The 23,796-nt window shown below is 39.9% G+C and overlaps 1 protein-coding gene across 6 annotated transcripts in view; it reads left to right on the forward strand.

Annotated features, from left to right (window-relative positions):
- ctnnd2a (catenin (cadherin-associated protein), delta 2a) overlaps positions 1 to 23,796 on the forward strand; it is a 270,891-nt gene that overhangs the window by 115,986 nt on the left and 131,109 nt on the right. For all 6 annotated transcript variants that reach the window (XM_036006801.1, XM_036006802.1, XM_036006809.1 and 3 more), the window contains 7 exons: positions 5,110 to 5,144; positions 6,668 to 6,772; positions 10,749 to 10,921; positions 17,120 to 17,174; positions 17,491 to 17,701; positions 18,063 to 18,180; positions 19,256 to 19,388. In XM_036006801.1, the coding sequence (XP_035862694.1) occupies positions 5,110 to 5,144; positions 6,668 to 6,772; positions 10,749 to 10,921; positions 17,120 to 17,174; positions 17,491 to 17,701; positions 18,063 to 18,180; positions 19,256 to 19,388 (830 nt within the window). The remainder of the gene's footprint in view (positions 1 to 5,109; positions 5,145 to 6,667; positions 6,773 to 10,748; positions 10,922 to 17,119; positions 17,175 to 17,490; positions 17,702 to 18,062; positions 18,181 to 19,255; positions 19,389 to 23,796) is intronic.

A 23,796-nucleotide genomic window follows, 5' to 3' on the forward strand; every position in this document is an offset into this window, starting at 1 on the left:
ATGCCTTGGATAGGCGTTTTTGGCAAATTTTACAGGAGTGTTAAGGGGTTAAGTACTTGAGTCTCCACATTCCAATGAGACATAAACACACACACACACACACACGATCTGGATGCACCAATTCTGGATGACAGAAGCAAAGCATATTTTCCTTCAGTATATACAGTACGTACGTTTGTGAATGCAAGTAGAGTGTTTGTGGGTATGCGTGCATGTGGATTTCCTGGGGAACGGTAGAGGATGCTGTCTGTTGATTTAAGCTGTGAGGCAGTTGAGAGTGGAGTTGTGAATTTGAAATGTCTTTTTAAAACAGGCTTACTGTTAAAAGAGAGGCACTGCCTCGCCGGTGGTGTGGCATTGCAGGCGAGAGTGTGCAATGTTGTGGACCAACGCTGTGCTTATTAAATCTCTTTCTCCTGTCGATCAGCTCTCTGAGGGTCTCATGCAAAGTTTCCTTTCTCTCTCTTGCCTCTTTATCTCTATAATCAAGTAGACTTAAACACAGTGACACAATGTCAACTACTGTTTATTTCTTGCAGGCACATGGAAGCAATGTTCCTTCATGCACCACCTTGTTATCATTCTCTTTTACTGGTGTGCGTGCGTGTCAGCCAGATTTAGATTTTGCCTTCAATGCAAATCACTCCACCTATAACTAGTATTGGGCTTCAAGAACCCACGTTTCCAAGAACTCGGAATTAGTTAAGAAACACGCTTTTAGATTCCACTTAGGAACAGTGAAAGCAAAGTTTGGACTTTACTAACTTTTCGTCTGCATGGATGGACATGTACTGTATGTGTATGTACAGATATCCCAGTGACCCAGAGTTTGTGCTTGCAAGTCTGGCAAAAGACACCAGAATCAGCTCTTGCCAGCGCGTGTAAAACAAGAATCTGACAGTTATGGCAGAAAAAAAGGTGACTTTTGCTTTTGACAAGAATCCGAAACATAGTTCAATAAAAATTGGAATCAAAAAGCAGAATTGAACGTAAACAGTTCCAACTCCTATTTATAATAGAGAAACTATGCCTGACCCATGGCAGAGAACTCGGTATCCCACAGCAGAAAAACACTGGTCAGCCTTATGAGTATTTATTTTTGACCTTTTTCTGTCGAACAAAGATGTACTGAGCATAATCCTAATTCATTTTCAGACAGTCAAACAAATTCATAAGGAAAGCTACACTATGCAGCCATACTTTTTATAATATTCACCAAAGAGAAGCAACTGGGAATTAATAGCTTTATTTAAATTTTCTCTGCTGGTCCAAGCATTTGAACCAATGACCTTTTGGTCACAACCCAGCGTTTCTATCCTTCAGGCAGCTGTTGCCCCAACAATGACAGTTTTCCATTAACCTACTAAGCTGCAAACTCCTAGTCTTTACATTTTTCATTTCAATTGACCTTTATTTACATCAGTCAAAGTCAGTCCCAGCTGGAGAGTAATTGTTTAAACAGTGTCCATTTAAATGTAGTCCCTTCATCACAAACAGGAACATACAGTGAAATGAGGAGATTTGGTTATTGAGCTGCGAGTTTTATTACACATATTGTACAATTACTTATGTCCACAAAGTATTTCATTTTGATTGCATCATTTTGGTTCCGAAAATCAGTGAAACAAAAGGAAACATGCAGAGTGCTGATCACGTGAAACAATTTAGAGCGAGTGGGTGTACAGGTAAAAAGATCAAATGATAGTGAATGAATATATCATTAAAACAGCATTCTAAAAAAGTTAAAGAACTACAGTATATAGCCATTTGCTTAATGTATGTGGATCCATTGAACCTTTTCTTGCAGATTGCTGTGATTTGATAATTAGATGATTACATTTCTACCATGGTAATTTGTAACTGATCAGACTTGCTGCACTAGTGCATCACAGTGATTAGCAGTTACATAATAATTACTTTAAACTAAAAAGAAATGCAGAAGAAGCTGCATCCTGAGGGCAAGATAAAAGCGCAAGACAGACAAAACTTTTGACTATTGACTATAGTCAATAGTCAAAATGGGGCTTTCACACCTGCCTCATTTTGCTCGGTTGAATCGCACTAGAGTTCCTTTTCCCCCATGGTGCGGTTTGTTTGGGCAGGTGTGAATGCAGCAATCGCACTCGGGTGTGCACCAAAAGCGGACCAAACAAGCGTCGCTTTCAGTTGAACTCTGGATCGGTTCGTTTGTGGTGAGAACCTGATCTGACCTCGAACCGTACCAACTGTGTACCAGCCGCAAAAGTGGGAGACAGATGGGCAGAGTGAAGTCTCTGTAACCAGAGCAGACATAGTAACGTTGCTCGTCTGAAAAAATTATTTAAATGAAATGAGCTTGTTTGACAGTGGAGATGCAAGACATAAGCACTAGTGCAGAACACATGACCTTCTTCCTCTATTTACTTTCTTGCTCCCACCCCAGACACAGCTGACAGCGCTGGTAGTGATGCATGTTGGTACGCTTGGATTTTTCTGTGTGAAACGAAACCGAACCAAGGAGAAATCGCTCCAAGTTTACAAACTCATCAACTGATTCGGACCAGAACAAATGAACTATAGGTGTGAGAACACCCTAAAAGTTGATATTGAGTCCTGTGAATATTTGATGACAAAGTAGAAAACCACATCTCATCTAAAACCACATATGGAATCACGTCTGGGCCTAATTTTGGTGATAAAGGTCATGAGATTGGGTCCTTGCCTATACTTTGAAAAACAATGAGCCCTGTTGTTCTGTAGGCTCTGTAATAATCTCAACAGGTTTTACAAATTAAATGGATACATTTAGGTTACAGATGGTTACAGATTGTGGTGTGCCGGTGTCTGCAGTCTAACTCCAACATTTACAACTGAGAAGTCAGTGGCTTGTAACCGCTACTGAAGCGCCCACCCAGTCCACACCATCTCTGCACTCTGGTGTGGTCGTCACGCTTCAGAACCAGCTGTCCTCCTGTCAGCAGCACAGGTCCTGAGGTTCTGCAAGGACCGCAGCCGGCCAAACTGTCTAGCAGGCTGACTGAATTTCATTGAACGAAAACATATTTTTTAAGTAGGTTAAAGTAAGAAGTAACAGATGTATACCATATTGACACATAGCTATGAACCTCTCTCCTTGGCTGTCTCCATGAGTATTACAGTAACCACTCCAGGCATTGCAAGACACTGATGCTCTGGAAAAAAGCTACTGTGTTTTAAAACCGAGACTTATTCACCAGTCACATCAATCGTTGACAGCTACCATGTCTGGACGGCCATTACCATCTCAGTCAACAAGACAAATAGACAGATCACACATGTGAATGTATTCATTTATTCTCATATACCTACTTGTACACACATGAAGGCACACAAGCACTTTAGACAGAAATTGTGCAATGACAACCAAGGTGCTCACACACACGTGTGCAATTAGAAAGTGTGGTATGTGGAAACTCTAGTCTAAATGGGACAAAGGCAGGCACAAGCCAAGTAGTCCAGACAGTGAGTCTAATGGTGTAGATGAAGTCAGTTGAAAGAGACTATATGTATCAGTTAGTCTGTTCGTGTCTGCATTGATCACACAGCAGGTGGCTCAATACTCATCTCCAACTTTCTCTTTCTGCACGTCTGTTTCCTTCTACCTCCTCTTTGTCTTTTTCTCTCTGTGCAACCACTCATCAATCACCGATCAATTGGCAGCCATCAAGGGAATGGAAAAGAAGCCTTGTTTGCATGTGTGTGTCCATGTGCGTGAATGTGTGTGTGTCCTTGTGTTGCTCTGTATGTGTGTACAACACTATCCATTTGAGAATAATAAAAGGACTTACCTGAATGCACAAGACCGCATTCTGTGAAATGTTAGCTCTGTAAAAACAATTATAAATAATTGGCCTGTGCTGACTAACAACTGAAATGACATTTAGGAGTGAGTTTAACTTAATTTCTTATTATTTTGTTTGTTTTTCATACTTTAGCAAAATAGAGGTTACTTTCAGTACGATGAATGTTTTACATATTTTACACACATTAAAATAGAGACATTCAAAATTGTTAATCAATCAATCAATCAAACTTTATTTATATAGCACTTTACAGCAACCAGCAGGTATCCAAAGTGCTTAACATCGAAACCAAGAATAAAAACACATATCACACAATATAAAGAAAGAACATGTAAAAACAGAAATAGTTACAGAGAAACAAAAGAACGAAATCGTCACACCACTGCTACGTATTAAAAGCCTGACTAAACAGATGCGTTTTAAGTTTGGACCTAAAAAGAGCTACATCTGTAATAGTGCGAATATCAGGGGGTAACTTGTTCCAGAGTCTCGGGGCAGCAACTGCAAAAGCCTGGTCACCCCACCGTTTATATCTAGACCTCGGCACTTCTAAAAGTCGCTGGTTTGAAGACCGCAATGACCGGTTGTGCTCCCGCAATGTTAAAATTTCGGACAAATACTCCGGGGCTAGACCATTTAAGGCCTTGAAAGCAAACAATAAAATCTTAAAATCGATTCTAAAACGCACAGGGAGCCAATGAAGGGTGTAGAGAACGGGAGTGATATGTGCACGTCTAGATGTGTTTGTTAAAAAGCGAGCAGCTGCATTTTGCACAAGTTGAAGACGTGCGATGGAGGTCTGATTCAGACCAACGTAAAGAGCATTACAATAATCCAACCTAGAACTAATAAAGGCATGAATTGCCTTTTCTAGATCGTGCCTGTTGAGGAAAGGCTTAACTTTAGCCAGGAGACGAAGCTGGAAAAAGCTCATTCTAACAACATTACTGATCTGCTTGTCAAATTTCATGCTGCAATCAAAAGTAACCCCCAAATTTTTGACGGCTGACCTAGTGTAGGATGCTAGAGCTCCCAAACTCAAAGCTGGACCATTTTGCGTGCCATGGTTAATGTCTCATTTTGGAATGATGCTGCAATGCAAATGAAGAATGAGATTTACAGGTCTTCTTTTTAAAATATATTTGACTTTTCCTCATATTTTGTATAGTGCTTTGGAAGCTCCATTGTAAGCAGCCTTTGATTTAATGATGCTGCTGGTATTATGCAACTTTTGTGTATGTTGTTGGTGTTTTTTATTGTTATTAATAACTACATCCTTCTTTTGCAGTTCAGCAGATGAGCAATTTCGCTGGAACGCTCAAGGTAAGGTTCTCTATGAATGTTTGCACACACACACGCACACGCACACACACACACACACACACACACACACACACACACATGCTCATATTGCTCAGCCATGAATGCAAAGCATACCAATGCAATATCTCCTGAAACCTTTTTACTGCTGTTTTTCAACCTAAAACCCTGACTTGTCACACATACTAGCAATGACAAAATCTCTAGGGTTTTATATTTGCCAGACATTTTGAGTTAAGGATTAGATTTATTGCCCCAGCACCAACAAGGCCTGTTCCGCCACGTGTCTGATTGACAAAACAGGAAAATTGTGTGTCAAGGTACATTTGGAATTTATACTAGCGGCCCAGTAATGTATGGGCAGAAGCACCCACCCACATACCTGATGGATTAAAAGATGATTGCAAACACACACAGATGCACACACACTCACACAGACACATAATCACACTTTCAAATACATATCAGAATGTCAAAGTGGTGCCTGACCAAGGCCACTGTTGGCTTTGACAGTCAGTGTTAATCTGCATATATGAAAAGTAGTGCTGTCAGTTAAACACGTTATTAACGGCGTTAACACAAACCCATTTTAACGCCGTCAATTTTTTTATCGCGAGATTAACGTTCTTTTTGACCTAGCAAACTTTGACGTTTTTTTCACATGCTGTTGCACGGGACGCTAGTCAACACTACACTTAGCAGCAGGTAACGTTAACCTACTTTTAGCTAGCAGCTGGAGTAAACACGGTTAAAATTCTGACAGCTAAACGGTGTAAAGTGCGTCTGTAATTCACTGTAGAGGATTCTAACACCAGACTATAGCTGGCCTTGTCTGAAAAACACAGACTCAGCCTCGCCTCGCCAGCCTCGTGGTGCATTCAAAGTTATTGTAAAATACCCTTTTCCCATCCAGTGGTTGTTTTCGCCGTTTTGTGCTCCTTTTTTTTTTTTTTTTTAGATGAATTTTTTATTGTTTTATATTTTTGAACATACAGAACAGACAAATACAATTGAACAAGGTGCTCGTTTTATATATATATATATATACTGTATATATAAGAAAGATTCGGTTCAGGCACCGTTTTAAGTATCATTGTATCATGTTGATAAGAGCATTAAAATGAGAAAAAATAATGGGACAAAAAGAAATCAAGGGACATTTAGAATAGAGAAAAATGTGCAATTAATTGATTATATAAATTAATTAATTAATTTATTGGAAGTAAGAGGAGAAACTAACCAAACATTAAAATGTGTTGCATTATAGAAAGAAATGTTATCTTGATGTAAAACATATACAGACATAAATCTACGTTATATCAGATTATAAGAGCTACATTTACGCAGGAACTTCACATTTAATAAGTTCATAAATTAATTGCGAGTTAACTATGACATTAATGCGATTAATTGCTGTTAAATATTTTAATCGTTTGACAGCACTAATGAAAAGTAAAAATAATCTTTTTGCCTGTTTTTCACACTCATCTGCTGCTTACATCCTATTTCTCTTTTCTCCTTTACAGCTGATGGACAGAAGGATATCGAGGACGAACTGACCACTGGTTTGGAGTTGGTGGATTCCTGCATTCGGTCTCTCCAGGAATCAGGAATTCTTGACAGTGGAGAACGTAAGTGTACTTATCAACATCATCGTTTGTCTATTTAGATTCCAATTATTTCAGTCCATTTCGTGTCATTGACGTGAGTCAGACCCAAACAGAATTGCAATCCAAAGAAAATTCAATTTCAGTCTAAGAAGAAGAGGTACAAAACCAAATTTCAATTGCGTCTCTAATTTTTATGTTTAATCACATTTGTTCTTGAAGCATTTCTTAGACAGAAAATTAGTTGTTTACTTTGTTAACACATGATGGATCAAACTCAAGGTCTGCTCAACTCTAGCGGGCACTTTAGCAAGGGTAAACAAACCGGTTACTGCTTCTAAAGGAATATTAATCTCATTTTTAATTGTCATGCACAGTCACTCCTTTAAAAGAGCTACTCTGGGGGAAAGAATATCCAGGCAATCTTAATGGAAACTACACCTCTGGTTGGTTTAAATATAGAAGGATTATGGTGTGTATTGTTTTGTAATTATTTTTGTTTTCCTGAATGAAATAAACTCTTATTAGTCCCTTAGGCCATTAGATATCTGGCCTAAGTGCGGCAATTCCCTTAGTTAATATTGAGTTCTCACTCAGATTTCATTTCTACTTACAGTAAGCAAATTAAGTCAAGGGAGGAATTTGTTCCAGATTAGACATAAAGTATACGGTATAGTTAGATTACGTTAGTAAATTATTTGAAAAAAATGTGAATATATTATGCACACACAAAAAGTTAGAGAAATGCATTTTCTCACTGGGTGAGAATGATACAGCTGTAGTTTGGCACTGAAAGGTTAGCGTAGTTGATTAACAAATACATCTGACTTCAAAACCAAGGACTTCAAGGCCTTATTATTCAAGGGTTATTTTATGAAAAGATAAAATGGCATTGCTCTTTAAAGGTGGAGACAAACGGATAACAGCCTGCAGATAGTACAGTAACACACTATGCTGCTCCTGGATTTGTACCAACAACCGTCCACTTTCAAGCAGCTTTTCCGTCCTGTAGGCATTGTATTGTGATAATTCAATTCAACCAATGATTGAGAGTCAACCTGTGTATGGGGACTTGCTAAATGCGCTTGGCATTCTCTTTGCAGGTCATTGGTTTTGGAACACTGCATTCCCATTCCACTTATTGTCTGCTGACCTTTTTGATTGTTGATATTGCTGCAACGGATGGCATTTTAAGAACTTGCACTGAAGCAGCGCATTTCTATGTGATTAGTTTACTCACATATTATACAAAGAGTTTTACCAACTATTGTTTCTAGTACTATTAGAATGGGCTGGTTTGGTGAGCACCTACATAATAATGCATCTGCTTGTACAGTGCGGACCAATCATGTGTTGTGTATGTAGGAGAGCACAAAAGCTGAACAGAAATGTACTTAGAAAGCTGGTTTGGAATATTTACCACAAGACTGCTGTTGCTGCTTTCCTTTGATAAGAAACAGGTTGCATGTTTAAGCACATGCAGAACAGTGGGGATACATGTCAGATCATTTGATTCTTATCTTGTTTGTAGGGAGTGCCTGAATCCCCCGTTACTCCTGCTTTATCCCAGTCCAAATAGATGGCACTCTCATTGTGAGCACTCTTATTGTGGCTGCTCCATACCCAGCTGTTTTTCCCATTTTGCAAATGGGTTTCTACCAAAAGCATCACAATGTGTGGGTGCAGATAAATTCAGCATAGCTACAGTATTTGTATGTGTGTTTTTGTGTGTATGTGTGTTTTCCCCCAAAGGGTAGCGCTGCAAATAGCTTAGCGGTAAATACACAGAATAGTGACATGCTGCTGTCTTCAGTGAAAGGTACAAAACAGGCACAAAACAAAACAGGGAGGCTTTTTGGTTTCAGTTGATACACTAGATGGTAAGGTGTTACAATAGAGCCGCACAAATGCACATTATTAAGTAAGTGTTGAGAGAGACACAAGTTCGCAAAAAAGTTATTATCATGGAATGGAATTTACTTTTCAAAGCAATAACTGTGGGGCCTTAGTGCATTGTGCAATCTTAAAAGTAATTATTTCTCCATCGACCAACCTAATGACTTTCCTATCGTCCGACACTCCACACGCACTTTATGAACACTGAAACCAACGCACGCACAGCTTTTGTCATGCAGTGCACACAATGTAACAAACATCAAGGCCGAGTGATGACGAGCTTGGGCGCTCCCACTCACTCTCTGCGTAACTCAAAGTGCTGTTTAATAATTCATAAAAAGCTAGGGATGAATCGAGATGAGAAAAGACAAGTCTTTTGTGAAGGCAAGAAGCAGAGGAGTTGATCTTGGTTCACAGTGCACAGGCTCACAGCTAGAAAGGGATTCTGGGGAGAGAGAGAGAGAGAGAGAGAGAGAGCGAGCGTGAGAGAGAGAGAGAGAGCATTAGAGAGAGAGAGAGAGAGAGAGAGAGAGCATTAGAGAGAGAGAGAGAGAGAGAGAGAGAGAGAGAGAGAGAGAGCGTGAGAGAGAGAGCGTGAGAGAGAGAGAGAGCATTAGAGAGAGAGAGAGAGAGAGAGAGCAGGGAGAAAGAGAGAGAGGGGAAAAGAGAAGAAGAGAGAGCAAGCAAATAGATATGGGAGAATAATAATAAGGGGTCTTTGATATTTTGGGGGAAATAAGAAACTAAGATGCCAGTGCGCTCTGGGGAAGACACTTATTGTAGACTTTATAAGAAGATAGTCATGATATTTAGAATTTTAAAATGGGACTTAAACTATATATGCTAGTATTGGCTTCCTTACACTAAGTAACTATAACAACACACATCATACACTTGGAATTTGTATTCAGAGAGAGAGTATAAATAGCAATTTAATGAAATATTTATACACTGCTGAGTAAACAGGTCACGGTCACGGATCTGACTGCCTTTCAATAAAACCAAACCACACATATAAACACATACAGATAACCATTATATCCGCTCACAAAAAACGCCACTGACTATCGAGTGGTTTGTAACAGTTCCCTTCCATTCACTTCATCACTCCGTACACAGATTGGAAGATAGTCCATCTTACAAACTGCCTTATGATGTTCTTATTCCCAATCAATATAAGCGCCATGTGCACAGCGTGGGAATCAGAGAGAGGGGATTATTATTTGACGCCACAGCAGTGACTGCGTCAGGTGGTCGGGATGATGCTGCTTCTCAACTGGGGGGTTAGCTTGTCATATGTGTGTGTGTACGGTGTGTGTGGTTACAGTCATGCTTATCGTTGACGACAGATATGGTTCATATAGACTCTCCTATTATGTCAACACTTAAATGATGCTTAGGCAGTTACAATGTATGGAAGGTGAAATGAGTGTACTCCAGCCAATTAGGTATATGAAGCCATATTCAAATACCCTGCAAAGCTTAATAGACAACAACAGAAATGAAACTATGTTTAGCGATTCATTCCAAACTAGAACTTCCTTATATCTTACACAAGGGGTCAAGTGAATTTTTTGCATTAGTCGACAGTACAAGATAAAAATGAACATGTTTGGGGAGGTAACAAATCAAGTTATTAGGTGTTCCATTTATTAAAACTTTCTTCTTTTCATCCCTCCTCCTCCCATCCCCTCCATCTCCCTGCTCCTCCTCCTCCGCCTCCTCCCATTCTCTCTGTTCCTCTGTTTCTCTTTCCCATTGCTAATAAATTATGTATGCCATCTCCAACTCACGGAGTGCTGCACTGCTGCACTATCTGTTCTAAATTGCTACTCTCTCTCTCTTCCCTATTTCACTCTTCGCCTCTCAATTGCTCCCCTTCACGCCCCCTCTCTTTCTCACTCTTAATCTCTCTATATTCACTCTCTCACTCCCTCTATATATGCACACACACACACACACACACACACACACACACACACACACACACACACACACACACACACACACACACACACACACACACATACACATACACATACACAAACTTAACTCAACCCCCACCACCTACCCAACAACACACCACTCCTGTCTCTATCGGTAGGACCGGCTCTTCTTTCCCAGAGTTCCTTGCAGCTCAACTCCACCCCGGAGGCTTCGCTCCAGTACTCTGCCAGCTACCATAGCAACCAGACCCTCGCCCTTAGCGACAGCATCTCCGCAGCAACTTCTCAGCGCAGCGGGCTGGTTGGAGGAGCCGTGCACAGCTACAACCAGGTAGGAAACACTGCTGTACACGGATGGTAATGAGGATGGGTGGAGGGTCTAACACTGGCCATTTGTGGGAACTTAAGTGTCTGTTCTTAAAGAACTTGTACATTATGCTGATGGCCAGAATATTATAATAATTGACATCAAAGGAGTTTGACTTTGAATGTAACTCAGTGGAGAACTCTCCACTCTTTATAAGCTTGTACTTGTTTGCTCGTTGAAGGGATAGCGAGAAAAAGTGTTGAGATATATTGTACGTGCTGATTTTCAGATTCCTTGCTCCTCTGTCATTCCGTCACAGACTGAGCGAACATTGCCCTTCTTTTTCCTCTACCCGCTATTTTTCATGCACTATCTGCATAGCGCTTCTACATGCAGCTCTAAGTGCTCTCACCGAATGTGGATTTGTTTGACATCCCACTTGGGTCTAGTTGATCAGTGATCTAAGTACATATTTATACAGCATCACATTTGATTAGCCTTACTGAAGTGGTCAAGTCATACAACTGGCTTTGAAAGCAATCCATAGCATATTAGACAAATTCCTTAACGCTGTTCAGAAGACATAGGTAATCAGATGCTCAGACCAAAATGAGGAGATGATTAAACGCACACAGAGAAAGCTCAGCAAGTGTCTTGTTTATAAAGACTTGAGAAATAAAGCTGTAGACAAAGTCACATATTAATCACAGCAGTGTGCCGATGAAGAGAGAAAACCCACCTAATTACTTTCCAGCCTAGAGGAGCCAATTATTTCCAATTTTCATGTCCTTAGCATATCAGTTGTAATACATGTATACACACATGCTTATACACACACACATGCACACACACACACACACACACACACACACACACACACACACACACACATACACATACACATACACATACACACACACACACACACACACACACACACACACACACCTACTAAATCTGTGAGCAGCTGCAGTGCTTTATTAAAAGGTATTGACAGTGTATATATATGTAATATTTAACAAGGATTACAGCTGTGAATATCTTGCAAGTATTTTTTTTCATCAAAGTTTCCATGACATAAATGTGTCATTCATTCATTTCCCCCCTACAGTCGCACCAAAGTTCATTTCATAGCTGGTTTCGGACAGAGCTTCTATTACTTCCCGTAATAAGTAAGAAATACAGGAGGCAAAGACAGAAAGAATAGATAGAAAAACAGATGGGCAAACATATAGATGGACGGACAGATAACGCAAAGGGAGTTTTTATTCTGTCTGTATTCTAAATTCTTTAATATTTCTTCTCCTCTGTTTCCCTTGTATTGCAGTGCTCCTGTCCTCTTTTCCCTCCCCCCTTCTTCCTTCCCTGTCCTCTCTGCTCACCATCTCTGTCTATATGAGTATGAGTATGTTTGTGTGTGTGTGTGTCCTCCTCTCTGATGTTTTTGGCTTGTCAGTGTAATGGGGCCAGTGTTGTCAGTGGGCTTGTTGATCATGAATAGCTTTATGCAAGCCAGTGCTGCTAGATAGGCAAGTGTAGCTTGCATGCATGTGCAGTACTGCAGGTTTGTGTTGGTGCACTTGCAGGCATGTGCATATGCATATACACATGGGGGTGGTTTTTATGCACTCCCTGTGTGTGCAAAAGTTTGCACAAGTGACTTTCAGGGAGAGCAGTGTGAAAGGTCTAGCATGTTGCTGCTCTTCTGTAGGGTATTTATAACCCTGAGAGGCCCTGCTTTAATTATGCATGGATACACGGCACCTCAAACATCCCAGTGTTTTACTGGAGGAGAAGAGAAGCGGCACTGCAAGATGACAGGGGAAAGTGCTATCTCTCACACTGTGTGTCAGGCTTCCTATTTATTAGTTAACTCAGCCAACAATTCAGCTCTACTCAATTATTTACCCTGTGAATCACCCATTCATCTGTGTATCTGTTCACTCACCTATTCATCACTCTAAAGTCCATTTCTGTCTTACTTTGCATCTTGATGACTGTAGCACATCTGCACTGTTGAACACAATCAAGTAACATAAACCATTAATAGGTTTCTTAAACTCAGTGTTTTTGGCCTGCATCTCATCAGCCTTCTCTTGTTCGGCTTCATAACCTACTAAACTAACACAGGGGACTTGTATAGGAGATTCTTATGGTGCACAGTTCTGGATTGTGGCTCACATCCCGATTAAGATTTCTTCCTGGCAGTTTATAGACACAACACTTTGAATAATTCCCTCTTTAATAACCCTTTAAGTGACATGGTTAACATAAAACACTTTTCTTTTCATGTACACTTTTCAGAGGTTCCATTAACATCTTAAATGCTCAAGTATTTTTTTAAAGACCACAAGTAATTGCAGTAATCCATGGTGTTTGTAGTTCCAGCTATAAAAAAAGGCTAGGATAAATTACCTGTGATATTATGGTAAAACTATTGATACTGATGCATTAAAGCACATGATTAATACTGTAATGTTTGCAGTCTGAACATGCTCAATTACAGCACCGTGAGGGAAGTTATTTCAATAAATGGCATAAGTCTTGGTAACACCAGGTTTTCTCATTTCTAAAGGAAAGATAAAAACTAGAGAATGCTGAGAAAGAAAGACATCGAGGTGGGATTGCTGGCTGGTGAGAAGCTGGCGCTGAGCTGCATTGCTGGATTGACAGCTGGAAGTTAAACAGCATTGATGGAAAAGCTGGAAGCTGGAGCCTATTGCTTCATGTATAGCTGGAAGATGAACAACATTGCTTAAATAAATGGCTAGGAGCTAAACTGCAATGTTGGATTGGTTTAAGTATGGATTATGAAGAGTTGAAATGATAGAAGAGGGATAAATGGGACATGCAGGCACATGGAAACACTGTTCCTCCACCACCTTGTTATCATTTATTTTACTGGTGTCTTTGTTGGTGTGTGTGTGTGTGTGTGTGTGTGTGTGTGTGTGTGTGTGTGTGTGTGTGTGTAGAAATAAAGTAATTATTGTATAGTGATTTTTATTTTGAAAGTATTCAGTGCTCATAAAGCCTGCTGTAAGCTCCTGTTACCTTTTATTTGGAAAATCTAGACTCCTGGGTCTGACTGGTCCCTCACTACAGCTTTACACTGCAAATAACACCTGTGTTTGTCTGTAATAAAGCTACTGTTACGCCACAGAGATCAGACAAGCAGTCTAATCAGCCAATCTCAAACAGCTGTTGGTCCCCACCGTTAATTAATGGTTGTCATGGTAATGGCAACTGCCGAGTGACTCCTCGGTCAGACAGTTCATTTAATGGAGATTAAGCTGAGAGGCACCACTTAAACTCTAGCTTATTACAACAGCATGATTTATATCACTGACATGTTTACACCATGTGTTTTTGGTGTCAAAAATGTGGGAAATGGAAAAGTCCCGAATTTCTGTTTGCTTGGTTCGTTTTTGGTCTCAGATAACATTGGAGTCAGTTTGGACAGTTGGATGGCACTCCACTTTGAGCCCATAGCGCAAAATATGTACGCCTGTTTGCATAGTTACATTGTTTGTAAGAGGACTCCCTTTTCTACATTTGAAAAAATTGTGGGACTAAGAGGAATTTGATATAAGATATTTTTAATAACAGTTCAACAGCTTAATGCCACCCTGCATTGAACAATCTGAACCTTCCGTCCATTCACCTGAATGCTGGAAAAGGATGAAGAAAAACGTTAAATATTTTGGAGATTATGAAAGAAACTAACAGAGTGATTCAGTTGATCCTCATTGAGCCGAACAGTTTGAATGACGTTTCTACAATGAACGGTGTTGACGTAGACTAATTAGGTGCCAAAAACAAAGAGGAATAAAAATAATACAGAGAAACCAAGAAGAACATAGATGAATTGTGTCTTTCTATCATGGTTGTTTGGAAGGAGTTGACATCAAAATACATTTATTTATGGAAGTTGGCAGACATATTTGCTGAATACACTGAGATTGCTGTTGACAGTTCTAAGGAAATCATGATTTGTGGAATCACTCAAACTCATGGAATTTGTTGACATTGAGTATATTTGAGTTTAGTTTAACAATTTATAGTTGCAAAGTCATTTGTGCAAGAAAGAAGATAGGCAGAAATTCTGTCTATTCCTGCTACAGGGCTTTTTAGGAGCGTGCTAATAAAAGGTGCACCCACAGCTGATTTAAAATAGGACCTGAATTTTAACCAGTTGCTGTTAGGTTAGCCATTTTATCTCTGACTTCATGGACACAGATTAACATGTAGCAGTAATTCTAGCAGTATATTTACCATTCAGTGTTTTTGGCTTGAGAGTAAAATTCAGCCCATCCTTTGTGGTGGAGCCAGGTTAAGTTACAGCACAGCTTCCATCAGGATTTACTTCCTGTGTGTTGAGATCAGGATGGATCAGCAACTCAAGAATGAATGCTATACTGTAGCCTTTCACAAGCACTTCCACATATACACAATAAGATGCAGACAGACACACAGTGTCAGCATGTTACTGAGTCAAGAACATGTAAGACAATATAGGGAAGCTACTAGCTTACTGTTTATTTGACCTGTTCCTCATTTTAAAAAATTTCCATCATTTCAGTCTCTGTCTCTGCTACTCTACCTGCTTGCCCCCCCCACCCCCAAACTGTACGTCAGATTTTTTGAAAGAGACTGCTCTTCCACCCAGCCAATGATAAATCACTTTCCATGACCCCTATGCAAACAAAGCGGTGCTGGAACCAAAGGCCTGTTGTCTTCAGTAGACATGCTTTGGCTCATCGCAAAGCAGGGAAATATAACCAGAAACTGCCATTCAGAACATAATGCGAGAGGGTGTGCCTGAGTGTGTTGCTATATTTATCCAGGGAAGGTTTGCTGAGCAGGCATGCTTTTCTACCAATCCCCTGGCACAATTGTTCACATCTGGACACTGTTATGTATAAACGTAGCCTTTCCAACTTAACTCCAGATTGTTTGTGTGTTTGTCATGATGACATTTTTAAGCATGCTTACAGTATGTGTATATCTGCCTTAGCAAGATACAATTTCACAGAAACAGTGTCAGACATATTAACAACAAATAGGCCAAAAATAGCAAACACTCTAGTAATGTAGTTCAATATTCCAACAATTTATTGTCAACTTGTTAATGAAGAAAATTTAGATGTTTTTGTTAGTCTCTCCTGATGTGTTGGTGTATTAAATTGTCAGTATTCATAACATAAATGCTAAGAATCAGATGGTTTGAGTATTTCAAGTTCTCTGACTCCTCCACTGAGAGTAGCTACTGTATATGCAGTGATGACAGTGCTCCAAGGTGACTGTGCTTGCATAATGGCCTTGTACGACTGCAGCCATGTCAGGCTATAATAATGTATTTGAATCCCTTTTACAGCTTTAAGCATCAACATAAGGCTGTATGAGGCTCAGTGGAGTACAGGCATATGTTCCCCCCAACTGTCTCTGGAGACTAAGGAGAATATATTAGGATCGACCAGCATGTGATGTGTGGTAGAAAGGCTTCTCATGCTCTGCCTCATGCACTGGCACACATCTTTTTGTCTGTTAGGATTCACTTGCATATTACTGTCAAAACTGTAGGTAGCAGGACTATGGAAAAGCAAACATGTTCATTTTTTTTCTGCTGCCCTCCTTTAAATTTTAAAAATGAAAAATTTCTGACGTACATTGTTTAATAATTATAGATTTACAGATTTTACCATACAACATCAATGTGAGTGATTTAACAGGAAATAGCTTCGTCTTTCTCTTTTGTCTGCTTTAAATAACCGATTCAATTATATTTGTGAATAATTAGACTTACATGATGACAGTTGATATATATTAAGGCATGGATATACTATGGACTGTGTAATCCTTCACTCTACTTTGAGTAAGTGGTGCAACAAAGGCTTTACGAGGAATTAATTCAGTTGGCTGAACTTCCAAGACTTCATGGCCGGCTTCTATGAGTCACCCTCTGTTTTCTGTGGGGATTTCATTACTAGCTGCTTGAGGTTCATTTGGGACTCCTCAAAGGCTTGACTGTACTCATTGTTGCCTAAAAGTTTTTGATGGCCACTACTCTTTATTCTATTTTATCCCAATTTTCTTAACTCTGTTTCTCCCTTTCCCTCCTCCCAACCTCTTCCTCCCACACTAATCACTCCCTGTATTCATCCCTTCTCCCCTGTCATGACTCTCCTCCCCTCACTTGCTCTGTGTTCCCCCACATCCCTTCAGGTGACATCTAGTCGTGCAGCCCAGCAGCAACAATCACAAACTGGGGCAGGGTCAGGTAAAACTCACCTCTCCTTCTCTTCCTTACTCCTCCCTGTCTCTGTTAATGGAGATGCATTTTCTTCATAATAAATGAATCTGACATAGCATGCAGCGCTGTGGATACACAGAGATGGGATTTAGAGACAGTGACAGACATGCATGAGAATTGGAACAAAAAACTTGCTACTAGCCGAGCCTGCAGAATGTATAATTTTCTCACATTAGGGTCGCGGATCTGATGATACGAACACAAAGTCGATCATCGATCTTTGGCCTACGGTGTGCTTTCCCCCATTTATTGAATTTTCTCTCTCTCTTCCCTTGTTCTCCAGGTATCTACTACTCCAGCTCCACATTACCCACCCAGCGTGTCAGTTCCCCTCTGTCTGGAGGAGGAGGCGGCTCGGGATCCGGTTCCCCAGGTAAACTCCAACGCCTGGGATCAGCCTCTGACACACCGGGGTACGCTACGACTCAGCGCCTGCCTTCCTCCTCCTCTCCCAGCAAACAGTCTCCTGCTAATCGACTGGCCAAGTCATACAGGTAGAGCGCCACTGTGACATTGATTTTGATGTATTGGTGTTGATACTGATGTATGATGGGGTCCGATGGTGTTTGAAGGTGGATAAAGGGGATGGCATTTGAAAGAATCACTGTATTTAACACATCGGTCTCACTCAAAGGTTTTACAGATAGTTTGAGAGGAGAGATACATAAATAATGAGTGACTACAATAGTCTAGAATAGAATAGAAAAGGGAAAATTACCTTTGGGTTGCCTTTCGGCATGCAGTGAATATAAAATACTCACAAGCATATCACTTTTTTATATGTGATATGGAATGAATCATTTGAAGTCATTATATTTCATACAAATTAACTTACTTTTCCCATTTGTCTTCCAGCACCACAGTTGCTGTGACAACAGCAGGAGGGGGCGGGTCTCCCCTGAGGGTCGCAACCCCACCGAACTCTACAGCAGCAGGGGGAGGGGCCAGCTCATCATCGTCCCCTCTTCACCAGGTACTGTTCAGAATGTTACAATCTTACACCTGTAGAAAGGTGTTTTTGTTACTGTAGTATTGAATACCAACTTTATTATGGGCAGCATACATTCAAATAGCATTGCAAATGCTACTGGTTATAAAACATTATAATGAATGACACCAAGGCAACTGCAACAGTACTGGAATTAGTGCAACTATGAGCTCTGTTCCTCAAAGTCTGAGTAAAATCAATCAATTGCTGAATAACTGAATTTTGTCTCATGCTTGTGCATGTGAGAGCATGACAAGGTTCTTGTGCACACAGAACCTTCTTCCTTCTTCAATGAAGTAAATTGTAAGATCATGTATGAGTATGTAGATTTTCCTGCAACCAGTAACATATTATCCTGACCTGGTTTGATAATTATTTTGATATCTGATTGTTTGGAGGAATTAATGCATTTTAACTGATGTACATTTATCAGTTATCAAGTTATTCTACAGACAGTAGGTTTAAAAAGTGACTTGACAATGGTTATTATATGCAGCATAATTGTACAAAGATAATATTTTTAAGTACAGTATTTGTAGTGCTAATGCTCAGTATTGGTTTATCTTGCACAGAGCTGTAATTGACATTTGTCCCATTTAAGTATGATATTGTGTAATCATACTATTGAATGATGCCTAGCAGCTGCATGTTAGATTATATTCTTGTCCACTTTGTCAGATCTTTAATCCTGACAAAGAATGGCGTAGTGCATTTACAGATTGAGTCATATCTTCAAATCATAATCTATACTAGTCAATTTTAGCTCTTCAAATGGGTAATCTTTTCAAATAGCACCTTATCCTAACCTTGCTTTCTTAGGTCAATTTCTTTAATTTCTTATATCCAATATCTCACACTGTACCATGACGAAAGGTTTTGTCTGCGTGTGTTCCCAGCGTAAATTACATTCCTTACTCTAAGTGGTTTGGACATGGTTTATGCAAAGTGCCAATTTTTTATTTAAATAACCTATTTAGACACAAAAGTAAATTGAAAAGAATTACAGTTACAAACCTTTTCTATCTGAACCACACACAACAAAAACCCCTTGTGTTTGCAGATGAGTTCGGGCATAGGGAGCTATGCCACTCTGTCTCCCAAACGACTGGCAGCTCACCACGCTTCTGACCAGTACAAGATCTCCCACGAGCTCTACGCTACTGCTACACTGCAGAGGCCTGGCAGCCTGGCAGGTGGGAGTTTACACACTCATGCAGTCTCACATGCACATACACATAAACCCAAACATGTGTGTAACTCCATCACGGGAATGTAGAAACCTTACTCTGTGTCTTACTCGTTATGCTGTTCTTAAACCAACTGTACTGTGAGCAGTAAGGGATGTAAGGACATATCTCACTATATCTTAAGGTGTGTAAACATCTTGTTTAAATGGAGCATTTCTGCTATAGGAGAGGACTCACTGCCATTCTAAGAAATGTCCGGTTCTACATTTAAGTGTATTGAATTAGACAATATTTTAATAAGCACATCAATGTGTTGTGGTTGGTATCTTGGAGTTATCCACTCTATATTGCTGCACTTTTACATACTTCACGAGAGGCGTCAGAGCATCTGCCCTGCCCTTTTATAAAGTAGAACTTCAAGTTGAAAGCACTAGCTGTTCAGCAGTTACATTTGTGAATTATGAGCTGTTTATGAACCATCTGTTAAGAAGATTCAAATGATTCTGAGTCTAATTGTGTTGTGGAATAATATATATTTACTGTGTCTGGGAGCTGAATGTATTAGAATGACAGACACTGGTCTCAGTACAGGGAAAAACGGGCTTTTATTTACTCCTTTAGTTGCATTGACTAGTTAATGGCTTTCTCTCTTGACGCTACAAAATTGAGTTGGCTGAATATCAAACTGAAAGTGAAAATGTGTTATGGAAACTGTTTATGGTCCATAGTGTAACATTGTATTTGAGGTTGGCTGTTTGTGCCTGTTTAAATGAAATACGGTAGATGGCCCACTGTTTCAAGCACTTACACTCCTCAAGTGGAATTCAGACAAAAAGTAGTTTAAGATAGCCTTCTTCTTTCACTCAAATGTATGCTCTGTGCTTTACTACTCTTCATGTAACTGCAGAAAAAATCTTTTGTTGCTTGTCTCAGTTATGTTTTCCAGGGGATTTATGGATTTTGGAAATCTGTATAGATTTTTATTCTTCTTCTTCTTCATCTACTTCTAAGTTTTTTTTAATTTTTTTTTATAGTATACAGTTTATGGACATTGTGTGAGCTAATTGTACCTGTGAGCTAAGTATAGTAAAGATCTTCCCAATTTGTGATGCCAGGCTGAGCCCTGCTAAAAGCCAAATTGCTGCCTCTGTTTCAGCATCCTTTGCCACAGGTTCTTTTTTTAGATTAATGTTTTCATTTTTTCATGCAACATGAATGAAATATTTGACAAGATTAATATTGATTTAAACAGGCGGCAGTGTTTTGAAGCTCTGGAGTAAGTTAAATTGATTAGTCCTTTTAACTTGGAGCTATATTGATGAAGAACATGACCTTCATGCTTTACCCTGAGGGTATAACTGTGATCTTGAAGCAATGCCTGGGTTTCATCTCTCCTCAAGACTTTAAATGAAGAAGAAGAGAGGACTGAGCGGGAATGAGTACAGATAGAAAAGAGATAGACTGTCACTATAAATAGCAGACCTGGGTGTTATTATTATCAGAATTTGCTTTCATGTCCTTCAGCACTGTGGTTGATTGTATTAAAACAATTTAAAGGCAACTTGTAAATCCTGAAAACAAATTTACTTTTGAATACTTCACGTTTCCAAAATATTACCAACCAAGAATTATTTGTAGCTACTGTTAGTCAGAGGTTTGATTATCCTTAGTGGGCAACATCCTCCTGGAAAAAGCACAGTAGAGTCCATGTGACTTGCCTGTTTGGAGAGGTACTTACCAGCTCTATAGCACCTACTCTACAGTGGAGTTAAGCTGCGTAAAACCCAAATTGCCTAAAAAAAGAAATGTCCTCTCTGTGCTTCGTGCATGAAGGGCCTGAGTCATACTTTCCACTGTGTGTAAATATTGCCATAGTGACACAGTAGCATAATACCCAGTTGAGGAAAACGAATGACTAAGATCTTTTAGCATATAGAGATAAGTAAAAAAAAAAAAAAAGATACAGACTGATATTTAGATATTAGATTGAGCTGCATTGTCATAAACGATGACTGGGGGTTGACATTGGAGCCTCTGGCACAGCAATGATCTCTTGGATATTTAGATGTATGGTCCTGGGCCCAGAAAAATGTTGGAGGTATAGGATCACATTAACTTGACAGATATTACCACCCTTTCCTTAGCAGATACTGTACATGGTTACATATAAAAGAACAAATAATGTAATATCTTATTTTTTACTGTAGGTGTGAGATTTAATCTGCTATCTTATTTAACACAAACAGGGCAGAGGCATCGAGGAACCAGGGTTGGTTTTGACATTTTGTTTTCCTTTTTAAATATTTTACAGAATGAAACGTCATAGGAGGGAATCTCTTTATTTTTCTCTTCTCTCTCTCTCTCTCTCTCTCTCTCTCTCTCTCTCTCTCTCTCTCTCTCTCTCATATCATTCTTTCTTCTCTTCTAAGTTCCCTCTCATTTGAAAGAAAGAGGTCAGTACTTCCACTAGTGTGGCCTAGTGAATAAAAAAAAAACTGAATAAAGAAATAAAGCAGACTCCCCAAGACTTCAAAGACGAAAGGGATGAAGGAAGAGAGAGAGAGAGAGCTGGGATGAGTCATGCCGTTACTGGGTGTGTCCACAACTCTAATTAGCACTCCTTCGTGCATATTCTGACCATCTCTGTCTCTTTCATGCTTCTGTTCCCTCTGTCTATCCATCTCTAAATTCACCTAATTTCACTTCCACTCAATGGGTATTGAAGCATCCACAATTTCCATCCATTTATGTCATTACCTCAAATGTTCTCCCTCTCCTTTATCTCTTTTTCTCACTCCCTTATTCTGATTATCTCTTTCTATTTGTCTTCTCTATCTGTGCGAGTGTGACAGGAGACAGCCTACCTTTTCCTGACACATTTCCCACATTTGCACGAAACGCAATAGCCTCTTTGCCACAGTCATGCTCAATGATGAAGCAAGCCACTACTGCTATCATTTGCCATAGTATAGTACAGGAAGTGTAGCCAGTCTCTTGTTCATCCCCAAGAGTGCATGCACCATCCTTTCTCGTATAGGCTGTTCGATAAAAGAGGGTTAGGATAACAGATTTGTCTTGTGTATTTCTGAATGACTATTTTTTGTGATTCATTTTAAAAATCTTTTTCCTTTGTCTGCTTTATTGGACGGTTAAGACAAGAAATAGACACACTGCAACAGAAACTACAGCATGGCGACATGCTACTGTATCCACTTACTCCTATGGAGATGGCTCTGTGCCTCACATGCATCGATTTCTGATCTGATCTGAAGGGTTGTGGGGTTTTGACTGTGTTAAGTTGATGGTGGATGGATACACAGAGGTCTGAGTCGGAGTCTTGAAGCACTGCACTCATTCCCCTTCTTCCGCTGGAAAATGCTTTGCACGCGACTTGCCATCGATTGAGAGCTAATGCGTTATGATACGACGCTAGCTCCACTGGACCATCTCTCTTTCCCTGTCACTCATAGCTTTCTAAGCCTGTGTGTATATATGAGTGTGTGCATGTCTTGTCTGCCATGTCACCCAAGGCCCTGCTGACTCGTCTTCATATTCCCCCGGTCTCCTCCTTCTCTACTCCTTCCTAATTTTTTATTTAGCTCTGTGTTTTCAGAGGGAGGCCTTAACATTTGTTCTGCTGTGTAATGAACAAATGCCTGCTGTCAATGTCTTCCTTGCCGTGTGTCTGTGGGATCCCTGCCAAACACGGAGCAAGAGGGGAGACACTACATCTCATTATTTTATAGCTGACGACCAGCAATGTGTTCCATGGAGATTCAAAAAATACAGAGGCATCCCTTTCTCTCTCGCTCTTTTTTCTCTGTCTCTCTCTATATCTGCCTATTTTTTCCTATCTCATGTGTCGCCTGCTTGTCTTTTCTCTACTTCTGATTCTGCCCTTATCTATCCCCCATATAAATAGTGTGCTGTCTGTCACTTGGTACTCTGTAACACTCTACACCAGCAAAAAATGAAGGTCCAGGGTGAAAATGGACAGGTCTAGAGGAGTCACATAGGCCGGCTCCTTTTTGAGTCGAGTGCTGTTTTCCGCTCCTTTCGTTCCCTGTCATCATCACTGTTAACATCTTTAACCCATCACCTGTTCCTTTTCTTTTTTCTTGTCTCTCTTGTGTACCCATCCATCTTCTGCCACATTCATTTGTCCTTATTTATTTCTTCATCCTCTTTCTTTCACATCCTATTTATATCTTGTTTCACCCTCTGTAGTTCTTATCAATGCCTTCCTATCTCACTATTTTCATTTCCTGCATGACATTGCAACCCATCTTCCCTCCCTCGAAGTCTTTCCTCCATTTTCCCTGACCTCCTTAAAATCCTTCTGTTCAATCGTCTTTACCGCCCTTCCCTACCTCATGCACTGTACCTCGTCTTGCCTTTACCTCTCCCTCATTTT

This window comes from Sander lucioperca, chromosome 1 (assembly GCF_008315115.2).
Source record: "Sander lucioperca isolate FBNREF2018 chromosome 1, SLUC_FBN_1.2, whole genome shotgun sequence".
Classification (NCBI taxonomy): Eukaryota; Metazoa; Chordata; class Actinopteri; order Perciformes; family Percidae; genus Sander; species Sander lucioperca.